At 41.2% G+C, this 27,599-nt stretch overlaps 1 protein-coding gene across 1 annotated transcript; it reads right to left on the bottom strand.

The window, feature by feature from the left end:
- Positions 1 to 1,097: 1,097 nt before the first annotated feature.
- On the bottom strand, positions 1,098 to 26,897 carry hcn2b (hyperpolarization activated cyclic nucleotide-gated potassium channel 2b). The gene is made up of 8 exons (XM_088313575.1): positions 25,815 to 26,897; positions 24,662 to 25,085; positions 21,567 to 21,728; positions 17,226 to 17,444; positions 11,072 to 11,218; positions 9,696 to 9,936; positions 8,286 to 8,450; positions 1,098 to 6,171 (listed from the first exon to the last, which is right to left on the bottom strand). The coding sequence occupies exons 1-8, from the start codon at positions 26,501 to 26,503 to the stop codon at positions 5,267 to 5,269; spliced, it is 2,952 nt and encodes a 983-aa protein (XP_088169701.1). The 5' UTR covers positions 26,504 to 26,897; the 3' UTR covers positions 1,098 to 5,266.
- Between the last annotated feature and the right edge of the window lie 702 nt (positions 26,898 to 27,599).

The following is a 27,599-nucleotide window of genomic DNA, read 5'->3' as shown; positions in this document are numbered from 1 at the left end:
CACACACAAAGAGTATATTATGTGGAGACTACAGTATAATGCTAGGCACTATGTAGGTATGCACAGTTTGTTATGAGATTGCAGAGTGAAAAATATACCATCGTCAAATAAACTCAAAATAGATCAGATTTGCTTACAATTCACTGCGAAAAGAAATCTCACTTGGAAAGTAAAGAGAAATTGAGTCACCAACGAGGAAATAAAAACAGTATGACACTAAAACAGGTGTTTTGTGAAATTGTGTCATAATTACAGCCCGACCGATCATCATCATCAGCTCTTTTAAAATGGGACCATTTTTCTCTCACCATTTTTTTAAACAACACATGAAAACATAAGTCAAAGATAATGAGGTTTAAATATCCTCCCAGCCCCCTAAAAAAAAAAAAATCGACAAAATAATTTGGAGGCCTTCACACATACGCTATTCTGATTCTTTATTATTATTATTATTATTATTAAACTTATTCCGCCCGTTTTTTTGACGCTTAACTACTTCCACATAATTCAACCGAGTGACGCATTTTGACCGGAAGTGACGTCACGAACTCGGAAGTGACGTCACGAACCCGAAAGTGACGTCACTAACCGGAAGTGACGTCACGAACCCGGAAGTGACGCCGCTAACCGGAAGTGACGTTGTGAAACCGGAAGTGACGGTTTTTGCCCGGAAGTGACGTCACGTAACCGGAAGGGACGTCGCGGGACCGGAAGTGACATACCTAACCGGAAGTGACATCATGAAACTGGAAGTGGCGTATTTTTGCCCGGAAGTGACGTCGCGAAACCGGAAGTGCCGTGTTTTGGCCGGAAGTGGCGTCACGAACCCAGAAGTGACGTCACGGACCGGAAGTGACGTCACTAAACCGGAGGTGACGTCACTAAACCGGAGGTGACGTATTTTGACCGGAAGTGACGTATTCTGGCCGCAAGCGACATCGCGAAACCGGAAGTGACGTCACTGAACCGGAAGTGACGTATTTTGGCCGGATGTGACGTCACGAACCCGGGGGTGACGTCACGAAACCGGAAGTTGTTCAATGTTATTTACTTCCATTTAAAATGATTTAACGTCATTCAGTTTTCATATTATTAGCTTTGATTTAATATCATTCAACTTTATTCACGTTGATTTAATATCATTCAATTCCATTAATCACTGCCTTTCCCCATTTTCATTCGATGTCATTCACTATAATTCAACATTATTCAATATTTTTCAACATTATTCAATATTTTTTTCTATTTCATTCATGATGATTCAATATAATTCACTATTATTCACTGTCATTCAAATCATTCAATTTCATTCAGTCTCATTCAAAATCATTCCACAAAAAAGATTTCAGCCTTTCCGCCTTCACACGCAATTTCTCCAGGAATTACATTTTCTGGTTATATATAGTTTTAATCCGTTGGCTGATTAATCGGTTATTGAAATTTTATTCTGCCAAATATCGAAATCGGCATCAGTCTTTCAGTAAAATTATCAGCCAGGTATAAGTCATTATACTTTTGTTGAATTTTATTCGTCCTTGTAATTTTACCACAATTAGCACATTTTATAATAACATAGAAGATCTTATAATCTTGTTCCATTAACTCCCTTCAGAAATATCAGGAAGTTGTAATATTGATAACATAAAACTTACAAAAGTTACATGGTGTCCATTTTAGTGTTATTGCCTTTTCTTAACATTTCACAGCATGCCTGAATGTGTCATCATAATCTTCTGCAATTATTTCTCCAGATGAAGTCTATTATTCAAACAAACAAAAAAAAAAGAAGTCCGCTGAGCTTTGGTTTGACTTGTTTTTATCGCTCAGTGGCGCCACAGAGAACTTGAGTGGGTGAATTCAATTTTGTCATTTTGCACGGTGCGATTAAACGCTTTCTGGCTCATAATAAAATCTTGGGGATTTATATCTTGATGATTTATGTGGCAGTGATTACTTTTTCTGCATGCTTGTTTCTTACAGAAATGGTTTCCCCTCAGATTTTACTTTATTCCAAATATCCATTCTTCTCTCAATATTTGAGTCAACATTTGGTTTAGGCCTGTTTTTTTTTGTGTTTGTTTGTTTTGTTTTGTTTTTTTGAGGGCGCAGCCATCTTGGAAATGTGAGTTGCGCTGATGTATCAGAAAAAGTTCAGTCGATTGATATTCATCTGAGGTTCATTTTTGCACTTGCTGTAAAATTAACAAAAAAAAAATGGAGTTGGCCCACTCTCGTTCTCAGCGGCCTGATTGGGAATATTGTTTTTGATTTGTTGTTTGAGACATTTGGTTTTCACAATCATTTTCTTTTTACAATTTACCCTGTTTTCTTATTGCAAAACATTCTCAGTACTGTATCATGCGCTCCTCCAATTTTATTTTTGTAGCGCTTGTCCTCATTTTGGTTGGGGGTGAGATGAGGCCTATCCCAGCTGGCTGAGCGAGAAGCGGGGTACACCCTGGACTGGACGCAGACACAACGTTAAGTTTAATTCGGCGAATAATCAGAGATGACTTTGCGTGTTGCAAAACATTTTTGACGCAGATTTTTAAAAAGTCTACTTTTTTTCCGAGCACGTCTGGGCTTAGAGAGATTTTCATTTTTTTTTTTCAATTTTGACCTATAAAAGCTTGTGCAATATGGATTTTTTTTCCATGCGTTGTAATTTATAGCTATGATGTTTCAGAAAAAACAAATCCACCTGTTGCTCAACCCAATCCTTAATTCATAAATAAAACTCAATACATTACATATTATATTAAAATTTTGAAATCCTGATGTGCTAGAAAAAAAAAATGAGGGCATGTTCGGAATCAGCGCAAAACAATTTGGTCACACTTTGTAATAAGTACACACTAATAAGCATTACCTAAGCATTTATAGTGAATTAAAAAATCATAATATTAATGTATATAAATATAGAATTTAAATTTATATTTATAAATGTATAATATAAATTTATAATTTATAATAAACTCATTAAATACGCCACTGATTGCCATATATTGTCGTAGAAAGAAAGCATCAGGAGGTGCCTTGCAAAATGATGACGGTAAATTAGGGGTTTACAAACTCTATCCAAATGATTATTCATGTCAGAAACATGCTTTATAAATGACGACTTCAGTATTTACAAATGTGTAGCTAATGTTTATTCGTGTGTTCTTATTTCTTTCATCTCTGATTAAATAACTTTGTTACAAATTGTTGACCAGTCAAATTTTGAGCACCCAAAATAACTTCCACTGGGGCTTGATTTGGGCATAAACAAAAACACAACTGACCTGAAAAACGCTGCTTAAAATAAAACACTTTGAAAGTCTCCAGATACAGTACACTAAGTGAACAAAATGAAAAGTGTCATCATCATCATCATCATCATCATCATCATCATGAAGGGGGGGGGGGGCAAAATCATTATTGGCACAGAATAATGGATTCCAGTGAAAGGGGAATTAATAAGAGCCCCCAAAAAGACCCGAGGGATTCCATTTTCCTCGTCATTAGGCAGTAAATGTGCAGCAGGCCTTACGGAGATGAGCCGAAATAAACGTGCTGAGAAGGTGGACAGCAAGGCAAATGCTTTTGGACGCAAATCGGAGCCATCCAATGAACTCTTATTGGCACGGTTGAGCTGCCACGTCGAGCTGTTGAGCCAAAGTGTGTTTACGTTCCACTCGTGATGGCGGCGGAGCCACGAACCGCTTTGGCCCAGTGACCGCTCGGATTTACATTTTAATGACGTGCTACGAAATTGCTTTACGTTGACGGTGAGAAGATTGGGTGGAATGACTTGCTAGGTGAACGTCACAAACGATGAATATGACGGCCGCGCCACCAAGCCATCATCAGTGGGAACATCTAATGTGATCATAAAAATAATTAGAATACGCAATCTAAAATTGGGTTTATTGTTTAATTTAGTATTTTTATCATTTCAAGTGTTTTCTTTTCAGTGTGGCCTTTCATACTCTTTCTCGCCTTCTTGAGAAACTCCAACATCCGATACGTTTGTAGTTGCCAACTTGTTGATTGAATTCCAATATTGAATGACCCTTTGCGCTGCGCCGCGCAAGCCCCGAAGGAAATCAAAAATCCGTTTTTCCGCCTGAATGTGTTGTAAGGCAGTTCTTACAAATATACTCTCTTCTTACAGACAATGGATTAATATTCAGGCTGGACAGAACGTGAAGGTTCTTTACCAATGTAGGAACCTCTAAAGCGGGACACATTCCGTTTGAGAAAGTCTAATTTGGTAAGTCCCCCCCCAAAAAAACGTGGTGGAATTCCACATGGTTGATCCCAGCGGTGTTCAAGAAGCCACCGCATTTAAAATAAAACAAATATTTAGGGCTATTTTCATGCGGAGTGCAATTCTGGCGTGAGGTGCAGCCTAACTCTGCGCAGGGGTGGGTTAGACTAAGTGTTGGTATTTTATTTTTTGGGCTGTACCAGTCCAAGATGTATTCTGGTTCTCGTCCCAAAGTCAGCTGAGATCGGCAACAATGGATGCAAGGTCAAGAACTGCATTGGCGTTTGTTGATCAATTGAATGCCTTCACGTACTAGTGCACCAACTTGGGAGTTTCCGAGCGACAACATTTTCCATTCAGTTGAGTTTTTGCTTTGCTTCACGTCAAATTGAACGTACGAGTGAACTTCAGAGCAGCGCAGAAAGTTACAGTATCCGCCCAGCATTCTACGGCTCACTTACAATTAGAGATAGGAGTAATGACCGAGGAGCTGAGAATTGAGGTAATGAAACTGCGAAGTTAAGGTACTTCTGTACTAGCAAGACTCAGTAATCAGCGGAGGGAAATGACATTTAATAAATAGGAGTAACGAAACAACGGTCAATCGACCATTGTACATTTTTTGTCGAGAAGACCGACCTGTATAAGGACACGTCCCTGCGATAGCGTCACATTTAAAGCTAGCATAGTGAGTCAAAAACTCAGAAACAAGTTCCTGTTCTTGTTCTAGTCCTCAGGCAAACAAAGTGGATACAAGGATAGTGAGGCATAATACAGTACGTTGTGAACTACCATATTTTGTACAAAGGAGGCAAATTTGGGAGTTGCGACTATGCTATGCTATCATTCTGTGCATTGAGTAGAAACAAGTCAATGCACAAGAGGCTAAAGTTAAACACTGTATCCGTCTACTTTTGCCAGTCACTCATTGCATATATTCACGCTGGAGTACTTAAGTTTCCTTTAATTCGTCCCGTCAAGCCCCACGAGAACTCCGGAAGGCTTTAATGATGATCACAAGTTTGAGGATAGCCGGGATCGTACTTTGATCTGCTCCGTCTCTGGAAGGCTCGCGTTGGAGTCCTTTTTGGGTCGTACCAAGTCCCCGAGAGGTGCCCCCATGGCGAAACCGACCCCCGTTCCGAAGGCCCCCACTGACAGCTGGTGCGGAAGCACAATCCTGTGCGGTAAAGCACTGCAGACACCCGCATGGCCCGATGGGGTCTGAACTGGTCCGATGGAAGTCGAGGAGACCCGGGTGGATGGGGGTGGACTCGGACCACCTGGATGCATCCCCTCGTGTGGCAATGAGGGCTGAGAGGCCGACAGCGCTCGAGTGTCCTGGCTGAGACTCTCCATTGGCAGGGAATGCGTACTCTTATGTGTGCTGGGTCGGTGCACTGGGCTCGCTGTGTGTTGCTGGGCCAGAGACAGCTGGGAACCAGTGGCGGGACCAGCCAGGATGCTGGAGCCGTAATGGAACGACCGGGGGCTGTGGACGGTGGGGCTGGACATGACTGGAGCTAAGGCACCAGAAGCAAGGAGCTGCGACTGCAATGGCGAGCCAGGACTGGATACATTCTGCAACACCTGGAATCTCCTCACCATCCTGGGAGACTGCAACGTCCCGGCCCCCACCGAGTTCCCTTGCATGGGTGAACAAAGGCTCATGGCGACAGCCTGCTGCAAGGTGGCGATTGCGGAACTTTGAGCCTGCTGGGACGAACCCGGTGGAGTCAAAACCCCTGTGTGCTGCGGAGACGTTACGGCCAATGGCTGCGGTCGCGGCACGTCCACCTGTTGAACCATCTCGCGATCATATTTGACGATCTCTTGGATCATCTCGTTCTCGCGGTTGTTGAACACCCCTGAGTTGAGATCGTGTTGGACTTTGTGCATCAAGATGGAGTTCTTCTTGCCTAAAATGAGAAAGAAAACAGTTGTTGCGAAGGTGGTGCGGTTCAAAGCAAAGGTTCTCAAACGGTTCGGGTCCACGGACTCCTTACAAATATTTAATACGATGAGGAATTGGTCAGCTCGTCGCTCAACCATATTTTCATAAGAGTTCGGGATCTGGCAGTTTACGAATTTATCCCAAAGTCCCGAAGACACATGCAAGTATGATTTGAAATGGGAAAGCCGCCGGCCTTAGACCTCAGTTCAAGACCATCCGCCCCCAACATCACCGGACACACACCTGTGATGTCCTTGAGCAAAATTTTGTGTGAGTGTGCGTGCAGGACAAATAAAATTTCTTCTTCTAAAATAAATTCTAAGGAAATTGCTCTCACTTGTAATCTGTTCGTACCTTGTCCATGCATTAAATGTCACACTCACTATCGATGTTTTCGTGAATAACACAAAGTAGCATATAAATAACATCGAAATCCTTGAAGTGAAAATATGTAACGTCCATTTTGCTCCCCAACACTGAGGGTGTGACGCTTTGAATCCAAAGCGCATGTTTGTATTTATGTGTTGTTTTGGTTTGACAGCTGTACGGATCCTCAATAAGCATTCGAGCTCACAGATGCTTGATAGCGAAATCTTTGAAGCGTGTCGTACGCTTTGAAAACGGATGCCGATAGCGAAATATTGTTAACTCGTGGACATGCATTGATTGGCTCATTATTTTCAAGTCTATTTCGATTATGTATTCTTGGTGCAGCTGCTGGTTGACGAGCTAACCCAACACCCCCCCCAACACACACACACACACCCCCACACACACCCCCACACACACCCCGTCCAGCAACAGAAGGCACAGGGGGTGATTATCGCCCATTGAGCGCACATGGAGAGCGTTTTTGGTTGATCAGATAGATTAAAACACCCCATCCAAATTTGCTAACTGGCCAGCGGCTGCTCATGTGTGGAATGTGGTTGCTATGGCAACAGATGGGACGTGAGAGGATGTGCACCTTTTTAGCGAATAGGTAAAGACAAGCTGCCGCGTGGAGGGGCAGCATCTGGGGCATTTCTGAACATGGCCATGACTGTCACTCTACTCCCAAAATTTTTGGAGCAGAATGCAACGGTGAGGAATTTAGGGCCTCCGGGACATCCTCGCCCTCCAAGAACATTTTATCTGGCCTGCTGTGCAATTCTTAAAACAGACAATGTCATTTCTAGGGTTAGGGGTCAGTGAGTTCGGTTTAGGGTTTAGAGTTGAGTGTTAGCGTTTTGTTTAGGGGTTTCGGTTAAACTATATTCTCCATTCATTGCAATATAATTTTTTTCTCTCAGTATTTTTTTTTCCAGAGAGGATAATATCGTTCTGTGTCTTTTATCGTGTGAGATGTCACGTTACAAGACCCTTTCCTGACTCAACATGCTTTCGTCGAGACTCTTTCCAATGGCGCAGGTCTGTCGGGGAGGCGGGACAATCAATTATGTCGTCATGACGACCTTTATGACCTTTAGGCTTTATGCGCATGTGTTTTGTTGTCTTTTTTCTCCAGCAAAAAATTGGAAAAAAACAAGGACGCTATGGAGGCATTCCTGGATGGTGCGGAGAGAGCAGTATGGATTTTTTTATTCTCCAAAAAGAATTTAAGGTAACAACAAAATCGGGCTATGTTTGTGTAGCCCGATTTTGGCATATTTAAAAAAATTAGAGAAAAGGTGTGAGATATAGTAAAAGGGTGTTTGAGTGCCGTGATGAGAAGAAAAAAAAAAAAAACCTGGCCGTGAATAAATATTCACGCTCCCTTCATCGCACGTTGTCGTTATTCATCACAGCCGTCAGTTAGCGTCGCGATTCCTTATGCTTCATTTCTTGTCGTGGATGACTCCCAGGCTTTTGTGAAAAAAACACTGTACTCTCTCTACCTGTGTCTTCTTCATATCATGGAAGGAAAATCATTTTTAAAGACACTTTCCCCTAAAATTATGATTTCCGTGGAAAGCGCGCGAGAGCGAGCTGTTACATAAACGACAGAAGTCGTCCTTGGTGTTAAGTGTCGGAGGTTTCCAACCCCTTTGCAGTCCGCCAGACAGGCGACCTCGGAGTCATCCAATCACATGAACTCACCGATCCTGTCCAGCCTGTCGATGGCGACCGTCTCGAAGGCGCGCCTCATCATCGGATACTCCTCCAAGACTTCGTTAAAGTTGTCCACCGAAAGCGAGTAAAGGCGGCAGTACGTGTCCGACCGCACGCTGGCGGTCCGTCGGCCACGAGTCAGCAGACAGATCTCTGTGAACCAAAAGGAAAACTCATTTTTATTTTATTGTATTCTTCTGGTTTTAAAAAATAGGAATTTAAAAACACTTTGAACGAAAAAGTTAAATACAACTGAACTGCACGGGATGGTCAGTGATTATTTTGCCTACTACACTTGAAACGAGCGTAATTACACATTAATAAAGCTTTTTTTTGGGGGGGGGTTATTTATTTATTTATTTATTTTTTTTATATTTTTTTGACAGCAGGTCTCAATCGTGAATGCGTCGGCCGTGTGTGGTTACTTCGACCCGCTGACGGTGAGTGGCGTCTGTCTGACAGGCCGCCTTAATGGAGCACCGCTATATTTGGAGCCGGGCCCGCGTAGCTCCATTACATTCACTTTTTTTCTTCTTCGATGACCCGTCGTCTTGACAACCACGCGTCAAAATACCGTTGAGAGTGTCCATGCGCGCACTCATGAAAAGCGGGCGAGACATGACAAATGAGCGCATCATCGTCATCACTATTGGGTTGTTCATATGGGCTCCACCTGCATCAAGCAACTTGCTGATGGGGAACGTTATTTTTATTTTATTTATTTTTTTTATTCTCATGTAGTGGGAAGTAACCAGTAAAGACTTTAGTTTTACCATTACCGCAGTCTTGTCGCACAGTTTTGCCTCACTCGCAAATCAGACTTTCGAAACCAAAGACCAAGTTCGAAATCTCGGGCTGACTTTCGGCAATCATATCAAATCAAAAACTAAAACAAGCAGCTGAAAAACATCTCCAGACTGAAGGGTTGCATGCTCCAAACAGAAGAGGAGAAACGTATCCCTGCTTTTATCTCCAGTAGACTTGATTTTGTAACAGTCTTTTTGCTGGACTGCCTCAAAAGAGGATGAAACAGCTGTGGCTCGTTCCGAACGCTGCAGCTCGGGTTCTGACCACAATGAAGAGATCCGAACATATTAGTCCACTCCGAAAGGTTTTACGCACGCTCCCAATTAGCTTTCGAATAGATTTTAGAATTCTGCTCCTGGTCTTTCAATCGCTGAATGGTTTGAGTCCTGAATGCATTTAAGAAATGCTGATTGAATTGAAACCGAGGTCTCCAGACGGAGGTCAGTTCGTGGAGCTTAGAGTTTGAAGTAAACATGGCGGAGCTGCATTTAGCGGTTATGCTGCACACGAATGGAATAAGAAGCCAGCAGAAGTGACGTCAGCCCCAACTCTCATCATTGCAGCTTTTATTTTTTCCAAAGGGGCGCCCACCTCCGAAGTAGGATCCGTCGACCAGCTTCATGCCCACGCTGCCTTTGGTGAGCACGGTGACCACGCCGTGCTGGATGAAGTACATCTTCTTGCCGATGGTGCCCTCGCGCACCACGTAGTCGGCCGGCTGGAACACCTCGAAGCGCAGCTTGGTCAGCATGGCCGTCACGAAGTTGGGGTCGGCGTTGGCGAATAACGGCATGGACGCCACCAGCTTGCGGCAGTTGAAGTTGACGATTTCCTGAGCGGGACGATCACGTTCCATTAAAAAATAAATAAATAAATAATAGTATTTTTCCGTTTTCATTAGATTATTCGTGATTTTCTTCGGGGTATCTCTGATATTTGGCTGTATTATAAGATTATTATTTTTTGTCATAAAATTTTGACTTTTTGCAAAATATGTTTTTTTTCTTCAAAAAATGTTGCCTTTTTTACTTTTCCAATTTTATACTACTTTTCATTACAGTGCCAAAATTTTCCATAGTATTTTAACTTTATTGCGTAAAACATGTTTATTCTCTTCCGTTAAATAACTTTTCTTATAATAGATGTTTTGTATTCAAAAACTTTTTGTGTAAAACTACAGGTTTTTATTGTAGTATTGCAAATGACATGACTAGTTTCTTGTCCAATGACAACTTTAAAAAAAATATAAATATATTCTTGTGAAGCTTTTTGAAAAATATTTTCAGATATTTTTTTCCATTTTTTTCCCGTAGAATCGCAGCTTTATTCTGTTGCTCGTTTTCAAGTAAAATGAAAACTTTTTCGAACAAAGATTTTTTTCACAACTAGTTTTCTTTATGATAGTGGAAAATGTTTCTTTCATAATGACATTATTCTCTAAAATGACATTCCGCCCTTATAATATTAAGCCTTCTCAAAATTCTGACTTCATTCTTGTGAAAATATTTTATTATTATTATTATTTATTTTATTAAGTCCAGTCAACGAGAAAAATAAAACATTATCAGAACAATTTCTTTCTATTTTATTTCCCTTACATTTATCTTGTGTTATTTTAAATATTTTATATATTAAAGGGTATATTAATCAGCTCACCCTTTGAAATATCTTTTATTCATTGTACCGTATTATGCGCATACATAATATAACACTAACATCAGCCTTTTTAGAGAGTAAGATTTAAATGTCTTTAATGATCTTTTTTTTAACCCGATAAACATAGAAAACAAAAAAAAAGTACAAAACCTTTACTTGTACTTACTACTACTTAGAGGAGATTTAATTACCAAGTGACACATGAAGCCATATTAATTGTAAATGTATCAATATTCAAGCAGCACGCCAGCAAAGACTGACTGCACTTTATAATGAGATTCCATGTGTGTGTGTGTGTGTGTGTTAGTTACCTCTCTGAGCGGCTCATTAAGCTCCTCCAGAATGCTCTCCTCATCAAACATCTTGCCCTGGTATCTGTGCTCGTAGTAGTCGTGGATCTTCTGCCGGAAGTCTGCCGGCAGCTTATGGAATGACATGTACTGCTCCACTTGTTTATACTGAACGCCACGGAGAGGAAGATAAGATAGGAAGAGGGTGGAGGGATAGGAGGACATGAGCACACCACTTTTGCTCACCGGGACATTTATGTCACATTGACGAGCAGAGGTAGACATAAAAAGAAAAGGTGATAATGATATTCGGGCTCCACATGAGAAGCCCGTGACCTGTTTATTCCTCCAGGCAATGAGCTGAAACATGACACCTGCTGTGAAAAGATGCTCTATCACATCATTATGATGCCCCCCCCCCCACCACCATCACTAGAACATGATTTGGTTGCTTTAAAAGGCTGTTTTCTCATTGTATTTGTTGTATAGTCGCAAATATAAGATGTCGGTATTTTCTATACTGCGGTAATAAACAAGGGCGAAACTTCAAGATTTTTTATTTTTTGCCCCCCCTAAAAAAAGGGAGAAATTATACACAGTAAACTCACACGCTACAAGTTGGGTGACTAAAATAGCCGGTGCTGTCCTACTTACTGTTTAAAATACACTGAGACTTAAAAGGATCAGCTGGACACACATTGAAAATGAACCACATGCTGCTTCACCAAGTCGGAAATATGTTTGTTTTTTTCCGTTACAATGAACTAAATGTCAGTGAATAACAGAAATCAGTCTTAACTCGTTCACTACCAGCCGAGTAAAAAAAAAAAATGGATCTTTGACGTCTTTAGCCGTCAATGGCAGTCAATGAGTTAACGTTCAAAGCAATTATGGTTTGAAAAAGAAAAAAAAAAACACAAGGAGCTTTAACGATGCAATATGTCGGTTTCATAATAAAGCACTTTGTTGTTCGAGTTTAGCTCGAACTACTCTTTACAAATTTACGTTTTACTGTCATGGCAGCCTTTTGAATATGTATTGAGTTGACTCATAATAGCGCCAATCGAGCTTCCTAATATGCTTTATTCATAAAGAATAAGTTGTGGCACTGAAATATTCAATATTGTTACCAGATATTCCAGTCACTTTTCTTGCATTTATCATGACTAAAATCACACCTTTTCTCAATGATTCTTAATGAATGAAAAAAATAAAAAGAAGCAAAGAGCATGCGCAAATAAAAGAAAAAAAAAAAAGAGTATGTTTCATCAGTGTTTGCCTGCACAAAGTCAACCTTAATTCATTCACTGCCAGACAAGTAAAAAAAAAAAAAATGTATCTTTGACGTCTTTAGCCGTCAATGGCAGTAAATGAGTCAACGTATTCATGAAGTACAGAAAATGTCTCTTGATGCTTCGATGGAAGCTTGGAGACGGTGGAATGATTCCATCTCCACCATGATATCATGGTGACACCATGAAAAAAAAAAAAAAAAAAAGTTCTGTATCATCAGAATCAGAATCGGAAACAATAAAGGGATTTCTGATTCTGATTCTGATGATACAGAACTTTTTTTTTTTTTAGCGCCCTTTCACGTAATATGCATTATCACCATCCAAATCTTCCCCTGCGTGTAAAATAAATGCGTCCATAAGTTTTGGAATAATTGGAAATATGGGAATGCTAAAGTTTAACTGGAAAAGTAAAAGGACACTGGAAACAAGGGAACAAATTTTTACAAAATATGTTTTCTTCTACAGTGGGTGAAAAAAGTCTACACATCCTGACATTCGAACAAGAGGGCGTGGAGACTTTTTATATTCATATCTTTTTAGCTCACTGGGACTCTTGCCATTAATTAGCAAATACAATTCTTCAAAGTATTCAAACGACGAAAATAATTGGCCTTCTGAGCTCAGCCATCTTGTGCCTCGTGTGTTTTTAAAGCTAACAGGAGTCTTGTGTCAATCAAAACAAAACAATGCCTTAAAAATTGAGGATTAATGATTTCTCTGTCGCATTTTTTTTTTCTTGACTGATGCATTTTAGACAAATCATTCAGGTTGAAGAAGATTGTTTGATGATTAAGAGCAGATAACTGCGGACTAGAAAGTTCTTGGAGCTTTAAAATGTAATGCAAGGACTTTCTGTGCGTGTGTGTGTGTGTGTGTGTCACGTATGCAGCGTGAGTCATGGCTCGGTGGAATCAACTGTCAATGGGATGAGCGGTGTTTTCCAAGGTAAGGGTCAAGGGACACGGCGTCAACAACCACTCACGCATCAAATCTTCCATGCGGCTACTTGCTACTTGAACTGCATTAAAAGTCAGAGAATTTTAGGAAAAATATTAAATATTAGTGATAGGGAATTACAATTTATGGCGAAAGTGAAAGCAGTTTAAAATAAAATAAAAAAGGGCTGTGATGCGGAAGGAAGTCAAGAATGGACGGAATTTATAAAATTGAAACGTGGATGGAGGAAGGCCGGGTTGGAATGCTAAAATGGTCGCCACAAAATGCAGGAAATCACGATGGAAGTATGACAGAATTGCTCACACATAATTTTCTAATTGAGCCATCAGCGTTTGAATTTGAATTTAAGATGTTGATTTCTTTTTTTTTTTTTTTACATAGAATTTTTGAATATTCCACCACCAGTGTATGCAAAAAAAAAATATCTAACTCACAATTTTATTTCCATACAAAAATTTGTGTCAAAAATTCAAGTGGCACAAACATATCTTGTGGTATGTGGTATTTGAATTGAGTTTGATTTTAAATTTACCGCATTGAACTTTTTACACAGTATTAAAATGTCATTGATAGAAATTTGATGGTAAAAAAAAAAAATCTGTGTTACAAACACAAATTCAAACTTCCATAAATCTTTACACTTGAATTCAAGACAAAGTATTCAAGAAACTTAAATAGATAAATTATTGCCATATATTACAATTCCTTGCATGAGTACATGCTGCTGTTTTGATTAGCAACGGCATTCAAATATCCGTGCTGCTACACCAAATCGATTATCTGATCACACGTAGCAGCAAGTAGTGGGAAATTTCAAATTATTCTTTTTTTTTCAATTTATGAATTCAATCAGTAAAAGCGTTCTGGTAATATATCGTTGAGTAAACAAGGATACCGAATGAAGCTCGCGTTCAGTTACTGCATCGAAGCTGCTGGTCATTCACAAGCGCCACGGTGGGAAAAGCCAGGCAAGTCGGTTTGTGTGTGTGTGTGTGTGTGTGACTCTCTCAATTAAAGCCAAATGAGAGCTCGCTCGCTCGCTCGCTCCCGCCGCCTCCGCCTCTTTTAAGAAGTTGTTGTCGTTGGAAGTTTTATTGACTTTGTGATTTCCGCGGCATTAGTCTGAGATTAGCGGCTGCGTCACTCAAAAGTCAACCGGCCTCCCAAAGTCGATGTAGCGGAAAAGTATACATGGAGAAGAAATCTATGCGTCAGTTGTGCGACTGCGGGGTTGCATTTCGTTGTGTTTTCAGTCTGACTGACAAATGTGTACTGGCGCCTTGGAAAAAAAAAAAATTTAATTAAAGAAAAAATTAATAATAAAAAAAAAACAAACAACATTGATAAATCATCTAGCATGACCTGACCAAGCCTTGATTTTTTTTTTTTTTTTTTTTAATGCTTAAGATTGGATATAGTGACATAATGTATATTCACACCTTTAGTGGATTTGTTTGATGATATAAATCGATTTGGAGAAAGCAACTCCAGCTTTGGGTGCCCTTCTCTCTCATTGGAGGTCTAATAAATCCGCTTTCCATTTTTTCTTGAATGCAGCTTAATCACGACGTCTCCGTGTACCTGTTGATCCTGGTACCGTACAAATTCCATATTTTTTCACTTCACTTTGCACTGTTACAGACTACTTGCATCAGGGCCACATGGGGGAATGAATTTCAAAATTGCTCTAATGAAAACTGAGGGGGAAAAAAAAACAAGGGTTGCCTTCGGTTGAACATGGCAGCTGATGTCACACACTTAACACCGCTTAATTGCTCGTGGAAATAAAAGGAAAAAGAATAATGTCGACGCCAAGGATGGCAGACAGATACGACATTAAAGAAGTCAGCAGACTATTTTTCCCAATTATCCCCTCCATACTCGATTTAAAAAGACAGCTTTGAGAACTTTGCCTGAAGCCAAACCATGAATGGATTCCTCTGACATAGCGCGGCAATATATGTCAAATTCATTTGCAGACATTGAACAGAGAGCTGTTCTTGACCACAACTGGGAAATAAAGGTAAACAACAAAGCATTGGGGAAGTCTTCACAGGACACAACAGGATTTGTTTACATCTTCCATCTCGGTCCAATTATTATTTTTTTGAAAGCTGTAAAGTTGTAACTGTGACCAAGCAGATGAACACAAACGTTTTACCCCCAGGGATAAAAGCGACACTGTGGGAGTCTGAAAATAGCAACAAGTCGGAGGTGAGTTCATTAGTAAACAAGACCAAAGACACTGCCAAAAAAAAAAAAAAAAAACAACACCAAGGCAACAATTCCAAGTTCAGTTGGACTGAAAAATTAGGAGTTGCTTGGCCATACTGTTCCACTTTGCAAAAAGTTTGAACCAATTACTTTTTTTTTTACTTTAGCTTCCTCTGCTGGATGTAGTAAGGACATTGGAGGTCTAAAAATAGAGTCACATCGGGAGTAAACTCATTAACAAATAAGATGCAGTAACGATAAGAAACAAGCCAACTCTTCAGTCAAACAATCCGTCATTTCTCCTCTTCTTGGAAATTATCAACTACAAAAAGAACGCTTGGTGTTTCCCACTGTTTAAAAAATATTCCCGCAACACACGGAGGTCAATCTCAATTTAACGATGGCCCGACGAGTCGGCCAGACAACAAAGCACCCTGATGTGAACGGGATTAATGTGTCAGCATTAACGTGCATGCAATTAGGCAGCATCTCTTCGGGGATCTAAAGAGGCCTGCAAAATGAGGCAAGGAAAGGCCAAAAAGGCCACCTTGGCCGGCTTGAGCTCAGCTTTGATTAGCCCAACAGGTGACGAGACAGGCCAAGGCGCTGCGATTGGCGGATACCAGCGTAGAATTAATGGAACACATGCTATTCCTATCAAAGAGTGCTGGAATTAAGGGAGGAAACCATTGAACTCAAATTAAATGCCAAGTCTTTGTGGAGATTAAATTAGCATTTCAGGTTTTATGTCATGTCTGACAAAAACGGGTCACAAAAATTGACACAAAGACGTCAGACGCAGAAGCTCTGGGGGGGTTTATTTTAAAAAATCTGCTTGGTCACGCAAAATCATTTTGAATTCAAAAGAAAGAAAGAAAAAGAGATATAGTCTTCAGTGTTTTGAAATTGATCCACTCTCGGGTTCAGTTTAAAAATTGAGAACGTTAAAATGGAAAAAAAAAATAGGTAAAAAACATAAAAATATAAATAAAAAAAATAAATAAAAATAAAAAATAAAAATAAAAATAAAAATAAAAATAAAAATAAAAATAAAAATAAAAATAAAAATAAAAATAAAAATAAAAATAAAAATAATAAAAATATATAAAAACCAACAACAACAAACAGATTACCCCTCCAACAAATAAATTGCGCTTGCGCTAAAATACGAATGCCTTATTAAGATAGCATCAAGTCAAGGTACAACTGCACTTGTGTACATACAATTAAAAAGCAAAGTTTCCATAATTCTCTTTTAACTAATTAATTGACTTAAGTCGTCCATTAGAAGCAAAACATTCACAGCCAAAGTCAAGTTATGCAGTTTTTTCATTGGGAGGGGCTGCTATGGGTCTGATGAGCTCACCCTATAAATTGCAAGCACTTTAGTGGTAATGAGCCAAACCGCCAGCAGAGGGTAGCGATGCGACATTTCAGATTGAAATTCCCTTCTGTTTGCCAACTGTTTACAGGGGAGGTTTGGGAAGCTTCACTGTCAAGGCGGCCACAGCTACAGATTTTTAGTGTTACTTTTATGTAGCAATAGCGTATATAAAAGTTAGCCTAAGTATGAATGTGTCATAAATGACGAAATTACAAGACCGATCTTAGAAATCCGATGAGAATGAGAACAGACACTAACAGCAGTTTTGCAATCAAAAGCCATTCCTAAATATTAAATTAGCTGCTTCATAGAATGAAAACGGTACCTTCTCCTGGTACTGGCGCCTGGACGAGTCGAGAGACTGGATGAGTGCGGTGGCGTGGCCGATGAACATCGCGTAGCAGGTGGCCCCCACGATCATACTGAGCATGGTGAGCCAAATGTCGGACATGCTCTCGGGGGCTTGGCGTCCGTAGCCGATGCACAACATGTGACTCATGGCCTTGAAGAGGGCGAAGGAGTAGAGCTCGCTCCACGTGTCGTTCTGGAAAGGGAGCGGAGGTGCCAGTCAAACCACTCCCGATGCATTTGACCATTGCCGCCATTGCAGTGGTACGGTGAACTCCTGCATGATCACGGTTTGATAATTGTCAAAGTGCCTATTGGAAGATTTTTGGAAAAAAAATATTTATCACTTCACTTACTGTATAAAGCTGTCAACGTTTTTTGTTTTTTTTCCAGTAACGACGTGATGCGCATCACCGGCATGTTCAATCGAAGAAGAGTATTTTTAAAAAAGTGACCACAGCACAAGAAGCGCTAATGAGGCAAACGCACATCTGCCTGCTCCAGTTTGCTTGGATTGGTGCGAATTTCCCCAGTCGTGGGTTCATTACAGAAAAGGAAGGCCTCCGCTGGCGCCGCTCATCCTGACATTGTCCAAACATCTGCGCTTCACACAACGAGTTAGCATGCACCAATTACTGATACAAAGCCAATTGATTCGACATTTTTGGGGGACCAGATGTGGTGAGCACCCTACTGTTGGATGAGCAACATGAGGAGATGACCGCGAGATGCAAAAAACATGCGTGGACATAAACACATTAGAGAACGTCACTTTGTATCGCATACACGTGGTAAGATTGCATAATTCATTTGGGAATATGAATAATATGCAGACTGAGTGTGCCCACAAGTACAGCCGTAATTTTGATCTGTATGTTACATAAAAACGAGTATCTGAGACAAGCTGGGAATGAAAAATGTTTGCATTACTGGTGTCAAACACCGGTCCTCAAGGACCGCTATCCAGCATGTTTTTGATGTTTCCCTTCTCCGACACACTTTATTGAAATGATCAGCTCGGCAGCCAGCTCTGCGGGAGCCTGATAACGATCCTGATCTTTCCAATAAGGCGTGTTGGAGGAGGGGAAACATCAAAAACATGCACGAGAGCCCTTGAGGACTGGAGTTTGACACCTGACGGCCACAAAACTGTAATTTGTCATTAAAAGTGCGGTGTTTTTTCAGATTACTGCTGTGGCGATGTTTCAAAAATATATATCTAAAATAACGACGGCAAAACAACAAGAGCTGTCTGCTAGTTCTATCTTCAGCCAGCAGAAAATCCCCAAAACACTGAAATGAGCCACATGCTGCTTCACCAACTCTTTTTTTTTTCAGTTTGTTCTTACAATTATTGTATTATTGATAGTTTTTTTTTTTATCATTTTTTATGTGCAGCACTTTGCGGCTGATTCTTCTTCTCAAGTGCTCGAGAAACAAATCAGTTGAGTTGTGCTTGTTCTATAACTTTTTGGACCGTTTTCCATTGTTATCATTGAATGCCACCACAATTCATTTATGTATTTAATTAATGAGCACGGATAATATCATCTTCCGTATGAGTTTCATTGTTTGACGGACTGGAGCGTTTCCTTTGGTGCATAATGAAATAAAAAGGCTTGTGTTCATTGTGGAGGTCGTTTTCTTGCGACTCAACAGCTAATCTGCCACTTATATGCGTTTGCAGATAAGTCGTTTTAGATGGCAGCACAATGGGTGGATGAAACGTCTATGATATATGATAGGGTCATTAAACAAGAGTGTGTGTGTGTGTGTGTGTGTGAGACAGGGTGCAGAGCCTCCCTGACGTCTAAAACCAACAACAGAGAGCTTATCTTGCTTGGCAGAGCTCCATTTAGACTTTTAATATGTTAAGTAACACAAAAGCAACTGCGAGCTATGTTACGATCCATTATTTAAAAGTACCGTGTTTCTATCTATTATTCAAACATGTCCAACAACCGCATGATAAATGGTGGGAAAGGAATGGAGAAATGCCACGTCAAGTGCACCGGACCCGACCAAATTTTTATCATCACTCTTAAAACAAGCACCATGAATCAACAGATTCCACCACAACCAAGACCCAAATGTGTTTGAGTTAGGGATGAACGGCTTATAAAGCGTGGATCTGAAATATTGAACTTTTAAGGTAGCTGTAAAGCGAAAATGAATGACTCACCACGGAGAAGAGTGATGTAATAATCCTGAGTTTGAATCATTTGGAAAAATTAAAGTCAGCACTCACTGTAAGCTACACTGAAAAAGAAACTTTGGATGACATTTAAAAAATGTAAGTAATTCTTCATATAATATTGGTGCAACTCATCCATCCACCCAAGTGCATCATCCATCCAAACAAGTTCATCCATCATACATTCATCCATCCACCCATCCGAGTCCATCCATTATTCATCCATCCATCCATCATCCATCACTATCGCTCATTCATCTATCCATTCATACATACATCCATCCATGCATCCATCCACCCATCCATCCATCCATCCACCCAAGTGCATCATCCATCCAAACAAGTTCATCCATTCATCCATCCACCCATCTGAGTCCATCCATCCATCCATCCATCCATCACTATCGCTCATCCATCCATCCATCACTATCGCTCATTCATCTATCCATTCATCCATCCATCCATCCACCCAAGTCCATCATCCATCCAAACAAGTTCAAGCCGAGTACAACCAACCGGCTAAATCGTCCAGAATGATGGCGCAAGGTGTGGCCTCGCATCACCCGCCCAAAAACATGTCCAAAATTTCGACTTTTCACCTTCTTTGCGTCATCTGAATTGGGTTGGTTTTGCTGCTATTAAAACTTCAGGAAGTAGCAGAGACTGACTTCCGACCAGTCCAGCTTGTCACCCGTCTTTCACTAAAACTCATTTGGGCGAGGCTCCATCTCACCCTAACGAGAACATGCGCTACAGAAAATGGATTGATGGCTGTATGGGCGTGTCAAAGAACACAGAGCAGCATTTCAATGAGGACCATTTTCTATCTTAAGAGCCCCATCTGCTGTTTATCAGTAATTGCATGAGTGGAGGATTTTTGCAAAGAAGAGGACGGGTCCTTGAATGCACATTGAGAAGGAGGCCAAACAAAAACAACACAAGCGCCGACCTCTATCAAGGCCAAACAATCCTAATTTGGATCGACACCACAAATTGAACACTTTCAAAGTCGCACACCATATATAGACTAAGAAATTAATAATTGTTGTTTTTGTTTTTTTTTAATACGGGTAAAAAAGTCAAACCTGAAGTTGAAAAAGGTTATGAGGAAGGAGAGGAGACCAACTTGGGGAGGTCAGGCTTAAAATGAAAGTGAGGCGAGTTTACTGCAACGCCCTCAAAACTGTCATTTATTTGGTCTGCTAGAAGAAACAATGCCAACATCCGAACGGTGGAAGCGCCAAAAAGTTGGCACTCAAAAGCCGAGAAGCAAGGCTTTTTATCATGCTTAATAAGAGTGCCAAACAGCAACGCTTTTGTCCAATTCCTTTGAGGAGCAAATTGTGAGTTTAGTTTGGGACAAATTATGTTCTACAGAGGAAAAAAAAATCAGCTTTGCCAGATGAGGATCACTGCCAATCAGACTGCGCTGATCTTTGTCTTGCTCAAAGATTTGCCGCTGCATATTTCGCCCGCATTAATACTTTCAAAAGCGACCCCCACCAAGCTCAAGGCTGAGAAATATTTTTTGACTTGACACACAAATGAAACTGCGTGCCCGCTTTGCTAACAAATATTCCAGAGAGTATCGCTAAAAATGAAATATTATAAAACGCATTCTAATGAGGAATATTGGATGAGCTGCGAGTGCTCGTCAAGAGCCAGAATCTCGTCTCGTTGGACACGCTACAAAGTCCGTGCGGCGAGGCTCATTTCAACTCTGTGACAGTCATTTTTTTTTTTCTGCACTTTTCCCAGAGACATAAAACAAAACGACACGCATGTTTCCTTGACGACGGCCCTCGAAGCTTCAATTGCCGATTTGTTGTTTTCTGAAGTAGGACTACTGGACTCGTAGTGGTGAGGAAACAGCTTGGACTCAAAGTAGAGATGAAACGAGATGGAAATGATAATTACCACAAAATTACTGAAAGAAATGTAACCGAACCCCCCCCCCCCTAACCGCCCCCCCCCCAAAAAAAATCATAGCTCCACAATGAAAGCCAAACTTGTGTCGCCTACTCATAAATCTATTATGCCGAGAAATGTGAAGTTTTAGCACTTCTTAAGCATTGAATTTATGGCGAGAAGAAAATAATAACCAAATCCATTTGAAGGGCTTACCACCATCTTGTTGAGGGAAACCCAGCAATCAGAGGGGAAGTCCTGCAGCATGGGCACCAGAAACTGCAGGCAGCCATCCCAGTGACACAGCAGCAGCATCATCCCGATCAGGTTGAAGATTCGCATCACGGCGCTGGCCAGGTCGTACGTCATGTGGAAGATCTGGCGGGAGGGAGGCGAAATTGACATCACTTCATGAACAGCATTGCAATGTCATTCGCTGATGCGTTAACGTACTACGACTAATAAACGTATTTTGAGTTAAATCAGGAATTGGGTTACTACGTTTCATTAAAAAACAAAAAAATGGGGGCTGTGTTAGGGCGATGACGCGATGAGATGAAATTTTCCATTAATTACTATAATTAAAATGGGAAATAAATATAAAATAAAATACAAATATTTTAAATATATAAATAAAATATTCAAGTGCAAAAAAAAGTATAAAGTGGATATAATTTATAATTAAAAGGTGGCAACGTAAAACATTGTTTTTGTTTTCCAAAGTCAAAGCAAAATACATAGAAAAAACAAACAAACGTAGCATTGAAACTTGAAACAAAGTCCAAAAGCTAATTCATTGAAAGTGGGGATTTGTTATTGAAAATGTTAACTATATTGAAAATCATATTTTTGGTGTTCAAATCAATGTAAAATCAATGGAATATATAATAAAAGGTGACGAAAATTCTTTCTGTCAACATTCAGCCGCCGTGTGCTTAGCTGGATGCCGCCATCTTGGACACAAATGTTCCATTGAAATGTTTTTGTCAGGTGAACCCTTTTCTGGTTGTGATGATTAATTTACATACATTGCCTGTCGATGTCATTAAAACAATTCCCAGGCTTCTACTGTACTTCTATTTTCAGACAGGTTGCATCTTACACTTTCAAGGTCCAACGGCAAAAGGAGACCCGAGCGGCTTCCCCTTACATGATTAATGCGGCCCTTTCACAAATGGCCGCCTCGACTCCCCTCATGAACCTTGAACAGAAAGCGGTCGCGTGTCAATGTCACGCCGCAATCTGGGTCAGAACATACGAGCAGCCAACATATCGCAATACGCGGTTCCTAAAACATGAGCCGCTACCAAAGCACAACCACATAATTGTTCACATGGAACCCAGAGTGCAAAAATAACTCTCAGTGATGAGCCTCATGCTGCTTCACCAAGTCTCAACACACTTGTCTTATCTATTCACATTTAGTAGCCTGCTTTGGAAAATTCCCAACAACAATCACACGCACACACATGCACAGCGCACACACGCGCACATTCCCTCACTCTGTCCTAAGACAAAAGCATCCTCGCGCCAACGGGTGAAGAGCTCGTATGAAAAGAGCTTCCTGCCTCAGGAAATTGCTCCGCTTATTCCCGACAATGCTTATCGCGGCCTCTGCACACGCACACACACACGTACAGATACATTACTTCTCTGAAAAATATGCATATAATACATCAGCAACCACTGCGACCCAATCTTTAGTGCTGGCCGGGCCTAGAATTGATGCCGCATAATTGTTTGTGGCCACAACATTTGCAAATGAGAACACCGGAGTTTTGTTATGGAAGTACAATATATACATATACATCTATATATATATATATATATATATATATATAATCATGAAAAAAAATATAAAATAATCTTGCAACAGCACGAACATGTTTGCCTCAAATTTAGATTTATAACAGCCCGCAAAGTATTTGTTGTCATTCCATTTGGTGTCATGATACACATTTTCAACACTTGTAGCCAAAGCACTCCAAGTTGATGTTACGCATGTCGTGAGTGCGGTTCATGTCGTCGTTTGTGTGCAAGGAAGACCGTAATTAGGCTTTTCCCCAAGCTCAAATTACCGCCTGGTAATTAAAAGATTGTGTGGTTGTTTTCACTGATTCACAGCAGCTCGATTGAAAAAGAAAGGACACCATTTATGTTTACACAAACAAACACACACACACACAGACACACACAAACCGTGCACTGGGGTTAATTGTGTTTATGTAGCATAATAGCGCATCTAGTTACTGTAGAGTGGGAGTGAATATGGCTTCAAGGCTAATTACAGTGGATATGAAAAGTCTACACACCCCTCATTCAAATGCTAGGAGACCAAGATAAATCATTTCAAAACTTATTTCCCCGTTAATGTGACCTATGACCTACACATCTCAACTAGAGAAATGAAATCTTTTAGAGGCAAAGTCGTACAAAACAACTGTGATAATGCGCTTGCACAAGTGTGCACACCCTCTTAGAACTGGCTGGTGCTGGTACTGATACATGTGTTCGGATAATCATGATTTTGCAGCAGCATGTGGCTCAATGCACCGAGGTTGGTTTTGGAGTACCTGTTCTAACAATTGCATGCTTGAGCTCACCAACCAACCCAAGATAAGTACAGTGTAAGTGTGACGTCAGCCGCCATGTTGCTCAGAAGACCTTGCACGCTTGCTTTTAATATTTCAACTTTACTATAATCGCATCAGCTTTTTTTCTGGAAAGTTGACATTTTCTCAAAAAATGACACACCCCCCTCTTCAAACTAAATCACCGTTATAGAATACAAACATGAAAAAAGAATAGTGTTTTACTGCCACTCTATGTTTTTTTTTTGTATAAAACATAGAATACATACCTGCTGTGATTTTTGATAAATTATCGGTCTACACATGTTGCTCCACTATTTGTGTTAAAAAAAATCCATCTGCTCTGTACGACTTTCCTTCCTAAAACAAATGGTGTTTTCCTACAGTTTATTAGATTAATACGTAAAAATTCGATACCGCTTATTTTTCAGACCGATACAATACCAGTATACAAAATGTCATTAAATATAATGGCAAAATATTATGAACAAAATCTTTCTTTCTGATACAAATGATAATTTGCTGTTGGGTCAAACTGCCACAATATAGCGCCATCTACTGCCGTGGAGGACTTATTCAATGTCAGATATTATTAGCATTAAATATTGGTGGTTACTCGATATCTTAAAATAAGATTGTACCAATACTTGGTATCTGCGATTGGCTATCCGTAGTTTTTGAATTTTGTAGCACTTGTGATGTTGTGAAATGCGTTGCTACCTCCTCCCACTGGTGGATGTAACGGATGAGTCTGGAGAGGCGGAGCAGGCGCAGCAGGCTGAGGATTTTGGTGAAACGCACAATGCGGAGGGCCCGCGCCGTCTTGTACACCTCCGAGTCGATGCCCTTCTCCACAATGAGGAAGATGTAATCCACAGGGATGGAGGAGACAAAGTCCACCACGAACCAGCTCTGCAGGTACTTCTTCTTGATCTTCTTGGGGTCCAGGATGATCTCGGTGTTGTCCTCGAACACGATGCCCGTGCGGAAGTTGAGCACCAGGTCCATGAGGAAGAAGGTGTCGGATACCACGTTGAAGATGATCCACGGCGTGGTGGTCTCGTCCTTGAAGAAGGTGATGCCCACGGGGATGATGATGAGGTTGCCCACCATGAAGAGAAGCATGGTGAAGTCCCAGTAGAACCTAGACCAAGGTCATGCATATCACTATCAATCATACGCAAGAACTCACTGCTAAATAGTAAAGGACAAATTAATTACAGTAAATATGAACAGTATAATTCATGAAATGTGAAAGGCTTTACTCGTTTAAGTATGACGTATAAACTGCCACTAAGTGGCAAGGACAGTAGTTTGTTTTTATTTTGGTTTTTAGTATTACACTATTATATCAAAATGATAAAATCTCACTTAAAACATTGCCTGTAGGGTTTAAGTTTTTCGGGAGAGGGTGAGAAATGGATGGATGAATGATGATAGGTGGATGGATGGATGGATGGATGGATGAATGGATGGGTGGTTGGATGGATGGATGGATGAGCGTTAGTGACTGACAGTGATGGATGACAGATGGATGGATGGTGGAGAGATGGATAGATGATATATGGATGAGCGGTGGATGGATGACCTCAGAAATGGGTGGATGGACAGATGGGTAGAGATGAATGAATGAACAATAATTATAGATGGTTGGATGGCGAAATGGGTGAACAGAAAGATAAATGCATAGATAATGAGTATAAATCAGGTTTCTTAAATGTAGTTGTCCTCTGTGCTGAAACTTCTTAACCACTCCATTACTATCTGAATATGTTGCTATTCAAGTTATGGCGATTTTAATGCGTTTAAAGTTTGGTGAAGTATCTGCTTGCCCATTTGATCCCCCACCACGCAAGTCCCGCGCCGGCTGTACCTGAAGTCACTGTACGGATGTATGATCCAGTTCCCCGCCGACTTGACCCTCTCCTGCTCCTTCTCGACCGCCTTTTGGCTGCCGAACATCCGCAGGGAGAACTTGTTGACCCCGGGCTGCAACATGGAGCTGAACTGCCGCTGCATGTACGTCTGGCCCCGGCTGGACTCGCCATCGTCGGCCACAATCAAGGAGCCGTCCTCCACCGCCGCCTTCGTGGACGACTTCCTGGAAAGCTGCGTCGGGGTGTGCCCTCGACCGCCGGGCGCGCTGGAAAAAGACACCCGAGAGTCTTTTTTCTCCGTGCCCGCGGCGCTCTTGACCTCCGCCCCGGGTCCCTCTGACAACGCAGACCCGTCCATGCTCGCTGCCCTGCCGCCCTCGGCCGCTTCTAACCCCCCATCGGCGTGCTTCTCTTGTCGGGATATGAGTGAGGACAAGCTCCCCGAGCTGGTGGGCTCCCTTCGACAGTCTCCGTTCTTGTTGCATATCATCCCGCCGGCTTGGCGTCCTAGCGCGGCAGCCTCCGGTGCGACCGAGTCCCGCGCATCCCACTGGAAGTGGCGAGCTGAGGATGAGCCGACCGTGTCGTGAGATTTCGAGGGCTCGTCGTGAAGCAGCAAGAGCTCGTTGTTGTTGTTGTTGGACTTTTTGCGGGCCCCGCCTCCCCCCGGCAAGCGTCTCTTCATCGTGCAGGTGCCTCCTCCAAGGCGAACATCCTCGGAAGCTAGAAGCGGGAGAGGGCGCGCCTGGTCGGGGGGGAACTGGACTCCTCCTCGAACATCAATGGGACACGCGCGCGCACAAACGTGCACACACAAGACAACACGACGCACACTCTTAGGCAAACTCAATCACTTACAAACACTCATTCAAACATGCTCACACTCCCACACACACGTGCACACTAAAGTGTGCACACACTATCATCTGTATGCGGTCATACTCACACACCATTACGTATACAAACACACGGAAGACACCCTTACAGTCTCAAACACGCACACAAATAATAACGTATGCAATCGCACTCACATAAACAATCTGAGACTCACGCAAAAATACAGTCACGCATAGAAAAACACAAAACAAATAACCGCTCCGGAAAACACTGCACGTAACCGAAGAGACGCACGCACTCGGCCAACACTTTACGCACACTAACACTCATATACAATCACGCGCACGAGCCAACGAACACGCAAAACACTCAAACACTGTTTACGCTTTCACTCGCACTTCCCACGCAAACAATACAAACATGCGCTCTCACACAAAAAAGACACACGAGTCCACACTCATCCGTAAACACTGAAAATAAAATACGCATACTCACACTAAAACACTCACGCGCAACCAACAGATTCATGTACATGCTACACACTTGCACATGCAGGCATGCATAAACTTTCTCGCGCACACTTAAAAGAATACACTCAAAACATCTGCAGGTAAATTCCATGAGCCCACACGCGTATTGTAAGCGCTCAAAAGAAACCTGTCCAAAATTATCAGTCGCACTTTTAAGTGCCATTTCATAAAAAAACAAACCATAATGTAGTTTTGGTCAGCCTGTTGCTTCCAAAGAAAATAATACTTCCACGGCTAAATGTCACCATCTCGTGGGGAACTCTGGAACTACAATAAAGTGGATTCTAATTTCACGTTGAATGGGGGGGGGGACTCTTCGTCAAATGCACGTGGATTTAAGTATTTATTTAGGTTTTTCGACAACACTTTGTCTGTGCACTGTCGTCATTAAATATGGTCAGAATGGTGTTTAAA

This window comes from Idiotropiscis lumnitzeri, chromosome 13 (assembly GCF_059441095.1).
Source record: "Idiotropiscis lumnitzeri isolate Australia: NSW breed Sydney's pygmy pipehorse chromosome 13, RoL_Ilum_1.0, whole genome shotgun sequence".
Taxonomy (NCBI): domain Eukaryota; kingdom Metazoa; phylum Chordata; class Actinopteri; order Syngnathiformes; family Syngnathidae; genus Idiotropiscis; species Idiotropiscis lumnitzeri.
The sequence above is the reverse complement of the archived record's forward strand: the minus strand, read 5'-3'. Positions and strand labels throughout refer to the sequence as shown.

Coding starts and splice junctions, on each gene's coding strand:
- hcn2b (XM_088313575.1), bottom strand. CDS start 26,503: ATGAAGAGACGCTTGCCGGGGGGAGGCGGGGCCCGCAAAAAGTCCAAC. Junction 25,086..25,814: donor CATCCGTACAGTGACTTCAG/GTACAGCCGGCG, acceptor ACCTTGGTCTAG/GTTCTACTGGGACTTCACCA. Junction 9,937..11,071: donor TTAATGAGCCGCTCAGAGAG/GTAACTAACACA, acceptor CGTCCCGCTCAG/GAAATCGTCAACTTCAACTG.